Source organism: Conger conger, chromosome 13, assembly GCF_963514075.1.
Source record: "Conger conger chromosome 13, fConCon1.1, whole genome shotgun sequence".
Classification (NCBI taxonomy): Eukaryota; Metazoa; Chordata; class Actinopteri; order Anguilliformes; family Congridae; genus Conger; species Conger conger.
The window spans coordinates 24,328,362-24,347,632 of NC_083772.1; the positions used below are offsets into that span (position 1 = coordinate 24,328,362).

Consider the following 19,271-nt stretch of genomic DNA (forward strand, 5'->3'; position numbering starts at 1 on the left):
TTACCTTGGTAATGGATTTCACCCACTCCCTCATGGTGTCTGGGTTGTCTGTTCCAAACAGGTACAGTCGCTCAGAGTCAGTGTAGATCTCAAACGTGTGATCATACCTACAGTGGAAGGGCACAGGGAAGGCTAGGCTTCAGAACAGGGACAAGTCCAATTACAGTTAAGAACATTCAGACAGTTCACCCTTTCCCCGTGAGAAGAAAAAAAGCCTACCCGTGTTTCTCTGGAGGATTGACCGCGAGGCAGACAATTTCCTTCATCTTCAGACCTCCATTGGGGGTGGAGTTCTTGTCGCTCTCATAATAGTTAAAGTTCCCATCATTCAAAGTACACCACCGCCGACTGAACTCTGCCAAAACATAAATCATACACTACGTTTAAAGAGCCTAGCAGAGCTGATCATTTGAGGTAAACTGAGCCTTGCTGACTGAATGAATGTCCCACCTTCTTTGCCCTTCCGCTCCGTGATTGGTCGTCCCATGGAGGCGGTTTTGAAGAGAAAGCCATTGTTTGTGATGGAGGGCGGGGCCATATAGGGCACTGTGTCCATGTGACCTCCAACCTCTGACCTTGGAATCTCTGAAGTGGGATGAAAAAATAAGTCTAGTAGACCAATCAGAGTCTACCCCCTTGGGTCACATACACTGTACTTCAGTCATATTCATTTCACTCCCTAAAAATAAATAAACTGTACGGACACTGAACATGACAGTAAAGTAAGCCAAGTAGACCGAGCCCCGAAATGAAAACCAGATGGAGTAACTTGACACAGTAATACAAAATGGTTGCATAATGTCATAGTGGAGCAGCAGAATGACTTAATGATTGAATCATGTGATTCCTGACCATCAGAATGAGGTAATGTAATGCTATAGGGATGAAATGGTGTAGGGATGGGATTGCTCACCGGTGTTCCGGTTCTGGCTCAGAAACTCCACTTGCAGCTGCTGGTTGTAGCTCTGGGCCAGGGCTATGGGACTGGGGAATTCTGGGTTCCCTGTGTGACAGTTCACATTGGCTCCACAGAACACAAGGGACAGAGTTTCCAGCACATCGTTGGTCTGGATGTTGATGCACAGGGCCTGAGGGAGGAGAACAGACAGCTCCATTATACACCACAGAGTTTACTCTGAAAGTCCCTCCTGGTCACACTGGAGTTGAAGAATTTGATTGTTCAGCAGTGCCACCGGGGCTGTATTTATGGTAGATGGATCCAATTAATACATTTTTCATTAGTTTTTACTGCTCTCTCTAAACCTTTTTATCAAGCTACTTTTTCCACTAGGCACATTTTATAACCTTTATAACCTATATAACTGCGCTCAGAAATTCTGGCTGCCGAAAAGTAACCACATCTGCATTTACAACATCACTCACAAGTCTAGGCTTAACATGGAGTACAGAATATGGTCTAGACATGCACGCAAGAAATAATATTGTAAAGTAATCAAATAAAAAATGTAGATGCTAAAACATGCTAAAATGGTATGCTTTGTTGTTCTATACTACATGCTCTCGAGCATGTTGTGTTTTGAGGCAGAAAGGGACTTGCACAAAGCTAATGAGGACAAAAGAAAAATACAGCAAAATTACTGGAGTCATGAATTCAAACACACAGATTTAGTCAATTTATATTCACAGACATAATTTCACTAATGAAATACAACAAATTAAATAAAACATAACTTAAATGCCAAATGACCAGAAACAGAAACTTTTCACAGACATATGACCCCAATAAATACAATTTCCATCCACTGTCCAGTAACATGTTACGGTATGTTATTATTTAAAGTCTTAACATCCGGTTCTCTATGCAGTGTTAGAAATTCGGGATAGGTTAGGGTTTACCTCTGTCCTTTGTATAATACTACTAGAAATGGCAAACAGGAATACTAAGCTAAAACCTAACCTACTGTAAATGCAATAACAAGAAGTGAAAAGCTTTCCTTCCTTGCTATGGGGATCACCTTGTTCACAGTCTCAAATCATTGAGTTGCTGAGAAGTGGTTACAATAACACATACTTAGTAGCCCTACCAAAATTGTCATAACTAAATTAGTCACTCGGTGCAGTAAATTCAGAATTAAGGTTTTCTGCACAGTCCATTTGCTATTTACAATGTATACATGTTGCTACTGTATATATCAGTACTTCAAGCTGGAAAGAGCTCCATCATAGTGTTACTTGTCTTTATTGCAGGCTTTGTTATAGTTGATAGCTCAGACTGGACTGCAGTTGTGGTAAATCCTCATCCTGTCTTGTGCACTGGTGTTCCCCATGGCTCTATTTTGGGATTCATTCCCTATGACAGATAACTTGCGAGCACAACCTAGCCTTCCACTCATGTGCTAATGAAACACAACTCTAGCTCTTTGTGAACCAGAATGACGGCCCTTGTCTTATGAACTGTCTGCCAGATGCTAAATCATGGTTGTCAATGAGTTTTTCAAGATTAAATGAGGTTATGACTGACAGCCCCATTATTGGCCCCAAATCTAAAAGAAAGGACATTGAGAACAAGTTAACCCTGTTAGGTCTAGAAAGTAATCATCAACTGGATTTGGATAACTGCATGTCTTTCAGTTATTGGTCTCTCAAATACAGAAGATGAAAACAGTGTTGTATAGTTACATAGAATCTTGTCACAGGTCTCTTCCTCCAGTTAACATTTAGCTTGATTACAATCATTAACGTCTACAGCTGACTAAAATAGAACAATTTTTACCAGGAAGTTTATCTGAACAAAGCCTACAGTAACACTGATAAAACCGACAATACAAATCGACAGATATTCTGTCAGTAAGTATTCATTCTAAAGTATACAGTAAAGTTATTTTTCCATTAGTGAAATTTCCATCAGAGTTATTTTTCAATTTATTCATGAGTGAAGGCATCAGTAGGACAATAAACAAATGCTCTTGTTGAAATATGCATCACCTTGTTAAAATTGAGTAACTATTTACACCAAGAGAGGACTGGACTTGGCTCATGGCCTTACACAACGCTTCAGAAGTCTCTGAACCACAGATGCAGGAAGGAAGCATTCAACATGCATGCATTTACCAAATACAGTCTTGTGATATAATAATTGACCTTTTTTTTAAGCATGACAGGCAGGGCAAAGCAAGGGTGTACACATCACCACAACATGTGACATTCACAGGTCTAAAGCCACCCTTTTGAAATAGACACATTTTCTCTGTGGCAATAGCACTGTTGCAGTAATAGCTTCTGTTTGCTCAGTTTCACATGGTTAATGTCCAATTAGGTGCGATTAAATACACAGGAGGGCCTTTGCGGGAACACTGTTAGGCAATACAGTAATCACACTGCAACACTGTCAACCGTTAAAACACCACATTACAGCTGTCTAATCTCACATATTGTTGCTGAATACCTCACAGGATTCACCCTCTTTCCAAACTCATTTAGTTACTAAAAAGCAGACACACACACAAGCACACATGCACTTACAAATGTAGCAGAATCTGACCACCCTATTCCAGAGAAAGTCGGACCTTGCCAAAGGAACGTCTCTGTTGGCGCTCAGAATAATGAATTGGAAGTGCCGAAATGGCCAAATGAATGTGCTCCGTCGGCTGAGTCCACACAGATAATGCAATGACTGAGGAGCGGAGGCCTAATGGCTGGTGCTTGTGTATGTGTGTGTGTAAGCACACGTGTGTAGAGTCTCACCTGAGTTACATTTACATTTTACATTTTAGTCATTTGGCAGACGCTTTTAATCCAAAGCGACTTACAAGTGCATAGGTTCTTCCACAAGTCAAAGCATCACATCCATAACTTGGAAAATACACATGAAATGCTGTTCTAAACATATAGTCATCATAAGTGCAAATGTGTTTTTTTAGTCTGCGTCGAAATAGGGGGAGGGATTCTGCTGTCAGTGGTAGGCAATTCATTCCACCACTGAGGAACCAGAACAGAAAACAGGCATGAACGTGCAGTTCCAGGACACACAGCCTGAGCAGCATCAGGGAAATGTGCACATACCCCTGTGGCATTACCTGGCAGCCATCAGCCAGCTGGGGTGGCTGCTCCTGGCTCATCAGCCTAGCACTGCCCAGAGACCAGGGTGAGGACAGGCCACACTCCACTCCACTGACCACGTCTCCCACAGAGAAGATGTCTCCCACAGAGAAGACAAGAGCAGAACTCCCCCATCCCCTCAGTTTCAAAAGCACAGACCAGACAAATGTTTTTAGGAGGGAGGAGCAGGAGAACAAAGTAATAATGAAAAGAAATGGCTGGTGGACAGTTTGGAGCTACAGATTTCACTTTCTGCAAGTAATTCTCGACACTCGTTTTCACACTGCCTACTGCTTCCCCATATGGCTCTGTCAAGCTCATCATTAAAATTAAAGGTCAGTCCTCTGCCCGTTCCCCTTTGTAATTAAACCTATACTCAGCTGATTCAATACAAATAGGGCTCTGTAAACATGGACAAAGGCAGCGATGCAACGCTCCAATCAGATTCAGAATCAGAATGCCTGTCCTTTATTAAAACAGTCATCACTTCCTTCAGCACCCAGCTCCCTGGAAATTCCCTCATACACTTTCAACATGTGAATGGGTGTCACTGGAACCTTTAATTAACCTTTACATTAAACATGTCATTTTTTGGGCTCAGCACTCCTCCCTATCACTTTTGAGTAGATGCGCAATCTTCACCTTTTTCGTCACCTTTAATTGGTTGGAACCTTTAAGGGAGGTACCAGACAGGGACAGAAGGTGAGGGGCAGCAGTGACTGAAGTGGGCCTGAGGTCGTGAATCTCTGTGACCCTGACACCCCCACTCTCCCTGCCCAAAATGTGCCGGATGAAAACATACAGAAAGACTTCTATTTAGCAGCGATCCAAACCCATTCAGCTATAGGATCACAGAGCGCTAGAAGTATGGCTGGTTTCTACCAAATGTTACAGGCAGGAAGAGAAGGTCTAAATGTTCCAAGAGCCCCCTCGCAGACACGAAACCCCTGCTCATAACATCTGCTGCCGATACGATGACTAATGCTAAAATAATACAACACACATTGGGAGTCAGTCTGAACTCTTGCACAATACGTTCATCGCTTCCAGGCCCAAATCCACTTCTTACAGAGGGTGTGCCCCTAAAGAAATAAGGCATTTCGAAAAAGCCAGAGAGATGAAAGAGCTATTACTGCATTTCTTTTTATAATTGCAGCTCTGAAGGGATTTGAATGAAACCCTTTACTAGGCGACAGAAAGGCCCATTTTCAGACAGGGATCTGCAACGCGCACCTCCAGAAAAAGCAATCGATACATTCCGACATTAGCTAATGTCATCAGAATGTATAGCACTGATTTGCAGTCGAGGAGGATGGCCCTTTTAGTAGCAGCTCAAACCTCCTTAGCTCTTTAACCTCCTAAGACCCGCACTCTTTTTTGGTATGCATTTTTAATTTCTCTTTGCTATTTGGGCTTATTGTCCATGCATGTGTACACCAGGTCCTAGGAGGTTAAAGCGGACAGGTTGGCACCTCCTCAGGAGCAGGTAGGGAAGATTGCTCCCAGATCCTTCTCCAACAGTGGACACAGACAGGAATCCTGGTCATTTCAGCCAGGAGAGGAGAGGTTATGGCTAACGATCGCTTCCTGCCAAGTAGCTGCTGGCCCAAATACAATGCAGCAGTATCCACTCATGTCCAACTTTCATACCAACTTCAAACAAATGTCCAACTTTCATACCAACTTCAGACAAATGTACAACTTTCATACCAACTTCAGACAAATGTCCAACTTGCATACCAACTTCAGACAAATGTCCAACTTTCATACCAAATTCAGATGAATGTCAACTTCAGACAATATCCAACTCTCATACCAACTTCAGACAAAATTAATGTCCAACTTTCATACTAACTTCAGACAAAATTAATGTCCAACTTTCATACCAACTTCAGACAAAATTAATGTCCAACGTTCATACTAACTTCAGACAAAATTAATGTCCAACTTTCATACCAACTTCAGACAAATGTCCAACTTTCATACCAACTTCAGACAAAATGAACGTCCAACTTTCATACCAACTTCAGACAAATGTCCAACTTTCATTTGTACTATAGATCATTCCTAACCCTGTTACTGACAGAATGAGCTACACCATTTCAGCCACACCAAAGAGCCTTTTTAAAAAACATAACTAAATAAATAAGCCATCTCTCTTGTTCATAAACAAACTCATAATCGTCTTTACCGCAAACCAACAAGCCATGTCCAAAATGTATTAATTATCCTGCATGCCAAGCATCATTATAGTAGAGCATTACTTACATTAAGCTCCAAATGCAAGTTCTGATTTGGATCTTGTAACAACAGTTACAAGGTTTCAACTTATAGCTTCCAACACAGTATTACGCAAGCATAACCAAAACCTCTCTGTTGACCTGAGACATTTTGAATTAGCATGTGGAATTTTCTTAATAGCTGACCAACACTGGCAACCACAACAACACCAACAACACACACACAAGCAGCTCCTGAAGTTCGATATTAGAACAGAAGAACAGTAGAAGCCAGATTTCTGAGAGAAAAAGGGGGGAGGGAAGTGACAAACAAGGCAGCCCATTGAAAAGGTAAGGTTCTAGCCATCCTTAAACAAAGAGCACTTGACGCTGGTGAGATGAACGCGCAGTCACCCGGACTATGGTCTCTGAAGCAGGCACACTGCACACAGCTGGGTGTGTGACCAGACCACCTCCTGGCCCCGGTGCCACGCATGCACTTGTCCTGAAATTCCACCACGGTAGCCACCACTTCTCACAACCAGGGAGACATTTACAGTGCAGCCGAGGGAGACGGTTATGCCTTTTCTGAGAGTACTGTCCCAGAAGTGTTTGGACACACACGCACGCATAGACACACACACACACACACACACCCCAGTCACTCACCTATGAGCAGCGTCTGTGGAATGGTGAGCACTCCTCAGAGACAGGAAAGAGCAGGGGAGGACCGTGCACACACACCCCAGCGAATGTCCCAAAGCAGAGCAGAGAAGCGCAGCAGCAGCCCCTGAAACCTTCGGCCACGGAATGAGAGGCTGTTTTCCAGCCCCACTTGGCCAAACCCAAACAATGGGGTGGGGGCGGGGGAGGGAGGCTCAGCTCGCATTCCTGCAGCAGGGCCGGTGATGTCACAGGGGGAGGGGGCGGAGCACTCCGCAGTTGGATAAACAAACCAGCATGCGGTAGGGTCGGGAGGGCCAAGCTCCCTGCTGGGGTGTCACATTTCTTGCTGCCCCAAGGCCCAGCCACTTCCCAGCACTGCTGAAAAGCTAGCCCTTCCTGGTGACTGCAGGGAGAGATCTCCAAGGAGCGGCCAGCAGTGCTGCAGTGATTCGGAAAGGGGGATGGTGGCAGAGAGTGGGCGAGCAGGGGGCCAAAGCCGGAGAACAAAGGCCGCATTTAGTCAAGGGTAGACTGATGATGTATCCTCTGGACTGCGTTTTTTTAAAGCAGTAGTCCAGTTCTTCTGTTATCTTTGTTTTTTACTTGCTATGCGCTCGCCTTTTCCATTACATAAATTCCTCTATTCATACTCTGACCTTGGTGGTGAGGCACATTCTGTGTCTTCAAAAGGGGAAACATTTTCAGACTCGGTCCTAGCGAATGGAGATTCATTACGAGATTACTAAAACAACAGTACAATAACCCTGCACAGGTCAGCAAGAGAAGCCACAGCACTCAAAAGATTTCACCAAAGAAGAAACCTTCAGCATTCAGAAAGCTCAGATGAATAGCTCCATTGATTCCCCCCCGTGTTTTGGCTGCTGTGCAGTCCGAGCGCCCCGGTTATGACGGACAGACTGTAATACATTTTTGTTTCATAAGCAGAGCCTCCCTGCAGGTGGCCTTTGACTCAGCCATGCTCAATGTAATGCCAGCTCACACTCAGGACCTTGGAATGCGTTCATACGTCAGTCGATTATGAAATTCAAAAGCAAAAAGAAAACAACAAAAACAAAAACCCTGATTGAGAGACATTTGTGTCGGTGCCAGCTCATACCTGTAATAACCTGCCATGCTACATATTGCCTGTGAAGTGGCCTACCCCTTCACTCTGCTATATGTACAACTGCCCCCACTCTTCTAACCCTCCTGGAAAAGCCCCTCCTCTGATACTGCCACAGGGGCACAGCCACCCACCCTGGTGCTCATCGCTAAGCCAGCAGCACTGTGGGGTGTGACCATTCGATCCTTCACCATAGTGTGGAATCATAGGAGGGCCATGGAACCATAGCAGCCATGAGGAGTGCACACATTTTCTGGCTCATTATCTGATTCATCTATATGAATGCAAGTCGCCCTGAATATGAATGTGTGCTAAGCAAGCTGCTTAGAGGAGAACAGAACATGATGTACACATTTGGACCCAAATTTTGTTGTGTGCTTCTCACATTGTCCTAGCTTTGGCAGAAACTGGGGTAGAAGGGTAATGAGAGCTGGATTCCGCCCAGCGTTCAGCTCTCCAACACTGGCCCATTCATCGGTTACCTCCCCTGTGCCCACTGTTTGTCACTAAAACATTTTTTTTGCATACTAGAAAAACGCTGCTAACTAGCGGCAGCTCAAACTTCTGTCTCTACCTGCTACTGCATAATGTAGGAGGAAGTGCCTTCTGGTTAGGGGCTTCCTTTACCAGCCACTGAAACACACAAACCACAAACCTGAGGGGTATAGTACATGATGGTACTATACATGATAAGAGGAAGTAGGATGAAGCAGGCTTAGTCTCTCAAAGCGTAGAGAGGACAACAACATGAGAGAAACTAAGAGAGGAGAGCTCAGCATGACCCTCCCCCTCTGACCATCGTCACAATGACTCGCTGTCCCCAAAAGGAAGTACAGGCAGTTGGACACGTAGAGTTTACACATATCACAACCGTGCTGTGAGAATCGAAAGAACAAGCTCTCAACGAAACCATACAACCCAATCATTACAGCCTAGTGTTCCTGAATGAACCAAGTTTGGGATCTCCCTTTTATGAGCCCAAAAAAATGCCTGTGTCAAGGGGTGTCAGTTTGAGCCTTTCATGAACAGCAATCTTTTTATAGCCTATTTCCTACTGAGAAACCACTGGTGGCTGATATGTTGATATCACACTGATACATCTTCTGTTTTCACTTTGGCTAAATGCAAGCCCTTTGCTGCTCTTGAGACACATAGCATTGTTTCTGTATTCCAGTACTGGTCCAAATATTCATGCACTCACAATTGTGTAAAAACAAAACTTTTAAATATGTCATCATATGTGACAGTCTGTTCTATTCACTGAAGTGAAAAGGCAAATAACTTTCACACAAAGAACCAAAATCCCTTGATACTGAACTCATACACCTAAAACAAATCCTTGCAGAAAATTAAAAATCTGGAGACAAGACAATGTTTAAATAAGACAGTAAATATGTTTAAAAGGTGAAAGCATCACACAACTCCATTACAACCACTGTGTAAGGAAGGACCCTTCTGGGCGGGTAGCACCCAGCCTTACACCAACCCAGGCAGTGATGAACCACACAGTCATCCGTGAGACAAAAGCCCCAAAGCAAGGCAAGGTTTACAGGGATTTTTCACCCCACTCTGCTCGTTGTTTTCTTTCCAGGCAATCTGCTTTCCCCAGCAACCTCATCAACCATGTCAACACACAATGAAATCTTCTTGCAGAGGGCAATGGATCACAGCCACCCTCATTAAACCACCATTCACTAAACCCCTTTCCCATCTGTGTAGTCTTTATAAACTTATTTCACACTTTCATTACTCTTTTGAAGGATTAACCAAGAATAGTCATTTTGTTCCAAGCAAAGAGATTATCTCTATAGGGTACTAGCTAGAGTATGCCTAATACTATCCCACTCTGGTGCAGACTACAGTAGTTTTTGTTTCAGGAAAGTATTGTCAGGAGCCTGCTACAATTTTAACAACTAATAATTCACTATTACTACCATATGTATAATTATCATTGCAATGATAATAGTACATGTTATCATGAGATACAATGCAATGACAATTAAAGATACTGATACTGTTTTACTATCAATATAACAGTACTTCAACCCTTTAGTCTACCTAAAGTGGTTTGATATATGAAACATGCTCATACATGTTATATTTTATATAAATCTATGTTAAAAAAAAAGACTAAAAAAAGAAGTATTTTGAATATTTAACTGTCAATTAAATGTCAATATAAAAGCCATTGCAATTGTTCACATTAGCTTTGGTTGATGTTTTGACTGCACATGGTGAAATTGTTACTTGTACTTTCAGTTTACTTCATACCAAAGCTCAAAAGACCCTCTCTCCCCACAGCTGTATCATCCTACTCCCTAATTAGCTCAATGGTTAAGGGTAGTTATAGGTGACCAATCAAGTGCCTGTATTTTCTGTGTCCATTCAGTATATGACCAAAAATTATTCACACGCAATAATTAACTTGTGATCTGTAATGGATTTGAGTCATATTACATTTATAATACACAGTGATCAGATCGGATCATCACCATTCCAGTGTTTCAACAAATGCCAGTGCATTTATGTCATAAAGTACATTCCATGGCATCATGACCTCATACACATAATCACTTCTTTTTACTTCCATAATCCTTCCCGCTGTTAACTCGGGCCAATGTGCCTGGGAAATGACAAACACCCAAACTTAATTATACACTCAGGAAGTCACAGTGTTTTCTGGCCCATCATTTTGAATATCAAGGCTTACTTCAACACAAAGGCGAGTGAGTTGGAGCCAAATCACACTTAACATCCAAGCATATGTAACAGATCAAACAAGAACCCCACCTAGAATCTAATGCTTCGAGGTGAACTTCTCTATTGTTCAACCAACTGATTTAGTATTTTTCATCACAAAAACTTGGTAATTACAGTTATGCAGACCACAAACACACCATATCGTTTGCTCATTAATCCAGCAATCCCACAACAGGGATTATGGTAATATGATTTGGGACTGGCTGATTACAAAGACTAAAAGCTGCAGCATACAGCAATGGCTGGGGCCAAGTGCTCATTGCCAAAATAAAGTGAAGGAATAGACAGCTAGACTACAGTGCTGCAATGTGGTGAATCAGTCCTAAATCAGTTACCGTACTGATGACAAATGCCATCCTTCAGACGGTTAGGAGGTTCTTATAATTCACAGCAATGTTGCCTTTTGATTGGCTTGCAGTGCCAGATCGTTTGGCCTGCAAGTATTGTTTTACAGTAATAGATCTGTAAGATTATCTTGTAAAGATTATGCATATCAAATGTTGCTCTGTTTAAGAAGAAACATCAAGACTGCAGCACCACACTGTACATGTATGCTCCTACTCAAAGGAATATTTACTGCAGCAAGTTTGACATTTTAACAAAGTAACTGTCATGTTAAGTGGAATGGGAATTCCATACAGTAGTTCCACCATGTTCGGACTTATAAAAGTTTTGTGAAAAGCCCTGTGCAGGTTCATGACAGTCATGATTGTTTTGGTACAATACAATTCCATTTCAAAATAAACCAATTTCACCTCAGTTCCAATGAAAAAATATACACATTTCTCTACCAAAAAGGAAACTGAATAGCCAGGACAATAAAAGTAAAGAACTCAGACTGCATCATCAGAACTACAGTACTCCGGCATAAGAAACGCTGGAGCTCACAGAGCTCAGAGCAATACACTGTTTAAATGACGCAGGAGACTGACGTTTCAACATGAACAACATCTTCCTCAGAGTCAAAAGGCCATATACAGTAGAACCTCAGAGATCCAAAACTCAGAAAACCGGTCAACCAAACAGGTTATGTAATCGGAAGTATGACATCAATACAAAATGACAGCTGCAAAACTCAAACAAGTAACACTATTAATTGAAAAAAAACTTTAAATAAGCAAGTTTAGCCTATTGCTTACCCCAATTCATTACACTTTATATGGCAGTTATAGTTCGGGCAAATTCTACTGAGGTTATTGGTTTAATATGACTAAAAATAAACTCAAGTGAAATAAATATTTCCTAAAATTGGTGTATTTCAACATCACTCCAAACAACCTTCATTCCCGATGAGTTTGGTTCTCCGAGGTTCTACAGTACATACGCATTTCTCTAAGCAATGGAAAAGCCAGTAAAATGAGCTGTAAAATGAGCTGGGACCGTGCATGTGAGATCTGCGAGTCTCGTCTGATGTGGGAGTATGAGCATGTGAAGTAGCCATTTTATTTTGGCAGAAGTCTTACGCTGTCAAGCTCCTGTTGGTTGCCAAAGAGCTGGTGGTAGCGGCGGTACTTTCCCTCACGGTACTTTGCAGTGATGAACCGCTGACGGTCTTCACTGCAGCTTGACGGAGACAAGGCCTCACTTGGAGGAACGTTTGCCGCCCAGAAATGGTTTGCTTGCTCGTTTCCTAGCAACTGGAACACCTGAGAAACAGGGATAACCAGTGAGTGTGAGACTAACAGTAAAATGTGCTAATTGTACACAAACTTAAATAGCTGATTAACCATCCGTTAACTAGTTGTCTCTTAAGGATCTTGTAAAAGTTGTACAAATTGGCATTTAAAAATAGAAGATACTTTTTGAAAAGGTATCGCCTGTGTGAAAATGTCTCCAGAATATACAAGGACACGGAAATTAAGTCAGGAAATACGGCACATGTCTTATTCATCCCATTAAATATTGTAACCTTTACAAGCTTGGAATGTAAATGCTGTGCATATATTTTACTGTTAACTTGGTTGCCAAAAAAGGAATTTTTAACCTGTGAAAAACATTTTCCCTACCCACCTGTATGAGCTCTTCTGTCCATACTTTCCGGTCCATTTTTAGACTCCGGACTTTGGAGATGCTGGGTCCAAGACCACGATGCTGCCCTGGAAGAGGGAATGGGATAAAAAGTAAACTGGACTGGAACAAAAACAATACTAACAGATTTTAGTTATGTTTATTGGCTCAGACAGTGGTATGGAAAGCTACATTTCTGGGTTCCCTGTGGAAGCTAAGGCTATTGGATTCCATGTGGAAGCCAAGAATAATGGCATTCCTCTGGTAGATAATATTACTGTGCTCCCTATGGCAGCTAAGGTTACAGGGTTCCCAGAGGCATATACAGTAAGGGTCCCCTATGGAAGTTTGGTTCTAGGGTTCCTTCTGGAAACTATGGTTACAAGGTTCCCTGTGGTTGCCACAGTCAGGGGCTTTCCTGTATAACTTGCGCATCTGTTTTGTTGAGGCTCTGGGTCAAACTGCCTCACCTGCACAGCGCTTGCAGAACACCACACATAGGTTAATGGCAGCCCACTCAGGTTGGGCAGTGCCACAGTCAGCACAGAACTCATTGGACTCCTCAGACCAAATCTTCTTGGCCACCTCATAGTTGGACAGGGCCTCCCCAATCGAGTTCCTCATCGCCTCCACCCACTCCTCCTTCTGCTGGTCCGACTCCGCAATAAAGCTGCGTGAATGAAGATAAAGAGACCCTTTTTTATTTATGTGAAAATTTAAATATAATGAAAAAATACCACTGGACACTAAAAACAGAAAGAGCACCTGTACTAGAGTAAAACTCAAACATGCAGTAGGTAACAACAATGAGAAGATACAGAACTTGAGCATAGACAGGTCATAGGGACTGGCCACCATTGTCAATCCAGACTGCCGAGGCAACCGGCTGTCACTCAAACTGCCATTGAGGTGCAGAACTTCACTTCATCTTCTATCAAATGAGCTGAACTTAGCACATAAATCAAAACGAGGAACATCCGTTTCCCCATTCTGTCAAGCACAGGCAAATTCCCAGCCTTTCAGGGGGTGGTGATGCACAGTGATGCAAAGTGCTTGGAACTCAACTAGACTGCTTCAAGAGGTACAGGACATAAACCACAGTAAAATATAAAAATGCACTTTTTCTTGCCCTCATTCCATGTCGGTATTAAAGCCGTCATTCAGTTTTATGGCCGAAACACTGAGTGTGATACTTATCCTGACTGAGTATGTCATTTTCAGCTGCTGTAGCAGAGAAAGAGCCACTTAAACACTGAAAACAGAATTCCTGGGAGCTCCTGAGACACCAAGTTTGTAAAAAAAATGCCCAAGACTGCAAATTGAGCCCTACAGATCAGATTTCACAAGTCTCAGCCATGTCATTAACTGAGAACCCAGGAATGAGAAGTGCTAGGACACACTTTGCTCCATCCAGCCAGAGTAGGGAGGGCTTCATTCATTTATGTTACCACACACATAGAGAGAAAGACAGGACAGGACAGACCTGCAATTCTACGAATTAAGTGCACACCCAAAGCCCAACAAAACTCCCCAAACCTCGAGTCCCAGTCTGTAAACGCCCGAGGAAGCCCTCAGGATGGAACAAGAACCACTTTTGCAGAGCTGAAGAGGGGAAGCCTGCTCGGACAGCGCACGGTCAGGTGCCAGGCCGGAACCGTTGGACACGGACCCGCACACTCAGAGCCCCTTCCTGTCCCAGGGGGTCACGCAGCCAAACGCACATCCTGTCCAGCTAAGCCCACGCTGACTGAGGTCACACTCCGAGGACAAAGGAAGCACTTCTCTCTCTGACGGGGATGTGCACTCAAACAGAATAATGCGCTCGTCTGTGTTTTACACCCTAACAGGGGACACTCACAGCTCTCCACAGCCTAATGGAAAAGAACACTACCTGTTGTTTGCAGAATGATGGAGCAAAAAAACTCCACACTCTGCTATATAAAGCTCTTACAGTGAAGACTTAGGGGAAAAACAAATAATAAAGAAATACTTCAGATACCATGAAATCTTATGTGATTTAAAAATGCCAATGAAATTTCCTGGTAAATGTTTTTTCATAAGAGATTTATATTGCAGCACACCAACTGATATCTAAGCTGTATAATTATTTTCCACCATGCATTCCACCAGGAAGCAATCATCAGTGATCATTAATGACACTAACAAATTATCATGAATCTCAACAATCTCAGGCTGTTTGAATTGGAAAATCCCTGACAGACAGGCACACTGTACATTTTGTAGCTGTGGCTCCTGACTTCTGCAGAGAGTCTCTTCCAAACTCAGGGGAATGTTCAGTAAAACGTTCAGAAGGCAGGTCTGCCCTGTAAGGGTGTGAAGTCAGGCTTATCTGCATATCCCTTAGGGTGTGGCCTGGTCAGACCTGTCTGGCCATGTGCTAAGCTATGGTCCTCTCAGACTGAGCAGATGGGGACTCACCTGAATATCCTGTAAGGAGTGGTGAGGTCGAAGCCCCTCTTGTCTGCGTCCTTCACGTTGCCCACGTTCATGTCGATGGACGTAATGCCGATGCCCAGTCTGTAGTCCTGACACAAGAAACAACACAACCAGGTCAGTTACAGAACAGTCGTAAACATCACCTACTGCCTTAACCTGCCTGTTATATATTATGTAGTCTGTATTTCTAAAACAGCAGGGTAGTAAAAAGCTTAGAACAGCAGTGGCCATTCACGTGCCATGGAGGGTAGAGTATGCAGGTTTTCACTCATTAACACACCTTCAACCAGAGATGAGGGCACTAGTGTACTTTTGGCCCTCCACGGCACATGATTAGGCACCACCCTCTTAGAGCATGAATACTCAAATTTGACCCTCGAATCCAAAAACAAGCCCTGGTCTTCTTTCCTACCAGGTAATCAACTGAACAAATAGTGCTATCAATTGGCTTCACACCTGACTCGCAGGTAAAGGGAGCATGAAAAACCAGCAGTTCTTGGCCCCGGAGGACCGTGATTTGAGTAAGAGAGCGGTTCAGGGAGCGGTCGGTACCTTGCTCAAGACTCCATCATCAGCAGTGGCCCTCAAACAAACAAACCTCTGGGCATTCTGAGGTCAGAGTCCTCAGCTCTGACAGATACCTCCTCATATGGATGAGAAGCATCTCATTTTATGATGTCCCATCTGCTTTCAGGGCTTATTTTTGTCAGCGTATGCCTGCAGCTTTTCAATCAGCCACAGCCGTTCAATCAGAAACACAGCCTCCCACACTGCTTTAAGAGGCCTGTTTATGGGCCTTGTTATGCTGGCCCGTAAAGTAGTAAACATGCTGTTATTACCTCACTGGTCATTGCTTACTCTTGGAAAGGGCTAATCGCACTATAAACAATATACAGTAAGCAGTGATGACAGCTATTATTTTTTTCCTACTGTGACTGTGAGCAGATGGATGATTAGCCACCAGTTTTCCAATGTTATTTTATCATGAAGCACATTTATACGTTATGTTATCTTGGTAGAAGCAGGAGTAGGTCACAAGCGTGTAACTCACATTACATTGGATTAACAGATACATATCAGTACATTTGATAATGAACCACAGTTGCATTATAGATAAGTAGAAAAGGTAAAAGAAAATGTAACTGGAAATAAAAAATAAACAAATTTAACAAAATGGTGAGAAGAGGCAAATCCATCTTAATGCATCTTAACTGCTTTCTAACACAATACATGTACCTTGATAATATGGATAATTATATCCAAAGCACTTTACAATTGAGAAATTGGGGGTTAGGTGTCTTGTTCTGGGATGGTTTGACACACCCAGAGCAGGAGATCGACAGCCAGATGACCGTTCTTACCTCCTGAGCTCCTCCTCCGTTCTTACCTCCTGCCTCCTAATAATAATACATTGTGAACAAATAGACGTCCATTTTGAAAATGCCTTGGTTAAAACAAAAACTCCAGGAGAAGCATAGCCCTGGTCCTGGACTCAGCACCAGCCATTCTATTCCCAGCCCACTCAGAGTGTCAGAGCCCACTCAGACACCAGTTTGTGGTACAGTACCATCTCACGCTGTACGTTACAGTTCAGCTGTAGGACACACATTCCACAAATACCTCCTCAACTAGAGCTGTCAAAGCAGTGGAACAAGGACCATTAAAACCAGCAACTCTACTGCAGGGCCATGGAGAGGCAGAGATTCAGGTTCATCTGCAGGGCTGGAAATGAGAAACAGCCCAGACACACATGGGAGCCAGGCTCCGAGAGAGTTCTGGTCTGTGTCTGACCACCTGTGGCTACATGCGCGCACACACACACACACACACACACACACACACACACACACACACACACACACACACACACAGAGAAGCATGCACAAACACATATGCTCTCTCACATACACACGCAGACACACACACAGATGTACAAGCACACATACACGCAGATGCATGCGTGCTCACACACACACACATATGCACCCACAGCCCAGGATGAAAGAACTACATTCCACAGTTCCTGTGAATTTTGGGGTTTTGCTTCAGAAACCCCAGAAGTTTTCAATGGGGTTGAGGTCAGGGGTTTGAGCTGGCCACTCCATTACCTCAATCCTTTTTGTCTGTAACCAAGATGTTGCTCGCTTACACGTGTGTTTGCGGTCGTTGTTTTGTTGAACCACCCATTTCAGGGGAATTTCCTCTTCGGCATACAGCAACATAATCTCTTCAAGTATTTTGATGTATTCAAACTGATCCATGATCCCTGGTATACGAACCCAACACAGTAGCATGAAAAACATCCCCATACCATGATTTTTGTGCCACCATGCTTCACTGTCTTCACGGAGTACTGTGGCTTGAATTCAGTACCCGGGGGTCATCTGACGTACTGTCAACAACCACTAGACCCAAAAATAATAATTTTACTCTCATCAGTCCACAGAATGTTACGGCAAATTTTAACCGATTCTGCACATGCCCTTTTTTCAACAATGGTGCTTTACGGGGGCTTACAGGTAATTGTAGATCATCTTTGATCTTTCTGGAGCTGATGAATGGCTGAATCTTTGCCATTCTCACTATTCTTCGATCCATTTTAATAGAAGTTGCTTTTCTTCCGCTTGTTTCAAGTTTCTGTTGCCATTTTGAAACATTTGAGATCATTTTAGCTGAGCTTCCTATAATTTGCTGCAGTTCTTTATATGTTTTCCCCTCTCCAATCAACTTTTTAATCAAATTACGTTGTTCCTCAATGTTTGGAACGGCTCATTTTACTTAGCAATTCAGAAGGAAATACAGTACTGTGCAGAAGTCTTAGGCACGCTAGACTTTATTATATATACGTTTATTTTTTTGTGTGTGTTAGTATAAAAGAACACATTTCAGATTTCCAAAGATAAATTTTCCAAAAGATTTAATTTTACAGAGACATTTTTTGTACTTAATTTAAAAAAGTAACATAACTGTAACCAATTGACTACATTTAACTCGATCAAGGCTGTCTGAGATCAGAAGCAAGGAGCCAACCAAAGTCTGATGAAGAACTGCGGCAAGTTCTCCAACATGCTTGGAACAACCTCCCTGCTGATTGTCTTATAGAACTCCAGGACAGCGTTGGCTAGAGAAGTGATGCAGTTTTAATGCCAAAGGGTGGTCACAAAATATATTGATTTGATTCAGTTTTTAACTATTCTTCCAAATTACTGAAATGTAATGTAAAATGTCTAGTACGTTTATTTAGGACCTTTCATTGAATTATTTTTGAAAGAATCTTATCTGTACAGAGTGTTTTTGCACAGTACTGTATATTTTATAACAATGTGTGAAACATTTGCTTCCCTTCTTCCTTAATAAAGGACAATTAATGACTGTTTTTTCACAGAATGAATGAATTCTCTAATTAAACTCCACACTGCTATTATTTTGAACACGCCCCTTTCAATGAATGAGTCAATTACTCAGAACAAGCAGCGTGCAGGTTATGACAGTTGGGTCTGTTGTTTTTCTATTACACTACTACATCTACAAGTAAAGTATTTGCCATGCAGAAATATCGCTACTACTAATAACAGTGGTTCATCAGGTTACTGATGTTGTACTGCTATTTTCTTGAACACAACTGTATACACACTAACACACACACTCCATAAACACTGCACACACCTACACAAACATACTTTTTGAGCACTTTATTAGGTATTTATCAGACTTATTAAGTCCTCTGCTGCTGTAGCCTATCACGATGCGTTGTGTGTTCAGAGATGCTCTTCTGCATACCTGTTGTAATGTGTGGTTATTTTCGTGACTGTCACCTTCCTGTCAGCTTTGACCAGTCTGGCCCTTCTCCACTGACCTCTCTCATTAACAAGGCCTTTCTGCCTGCAGAACTGCTGCTCACTGGATGTTTTTCACACCATTCTCAGTCTAGAGACTGCTCTGCATGTATCTGAGATACCACCTTATCTGTCACACAGTCA

At 42.7% G+C, this 19,271-nt stretch overlaps 1 protein-coding gene across 10 annotated transcripts in view; it reads right to left on the bottom strand.

The window, feature by feature from the left end:
* The window catches only part of LOC133107625 (arf-GAP with Rho-GAP domain, ANK repeat and PH domain-containing protein 1-like), a 64,616-nt gene that overhangs the window by 15,663 nt on the left and 29,682 nt on the right, over positions 1-19,271 (bottom strand). For all 10 annotated transcript variants that reach the window (XR_009704597.1, XR_009704596.1, XR_009704598.1 and 7 more), the window contains 8 exons: positions 15,274-15,380; positions 13,305-13,504; positions 12,838-12,923; positions 12,291-12,473; positions 914-1,088; positions 451-585; positions 220-355; positions 5-107 (listed from right to left, as the gene is read on the bottom strand). Coding sequence is in view for 2 of the 10 variants with exons in the window: in XM_061216641.1 (XP_061072625.1) it covers positions 5-107; positions 220-355; positions 451-585; positions 914-1,088; positions 12,291-12,473; positions 12,838-12,923; positions 13,305-13,504; positions 15,274-15,380 (1,125 nt within the window). In the remaining 8 variants the exon portion in view is untranslated. The remainder of the gene's footprint in view (positions 1-4; positions 108-219; positions 356-450; positions 586-913; positions 1,089-12,290; positions 12,474-12,837; positions 12,924-13,304; positions 13,505-15,273; positions 15,381-19,271) is intronic.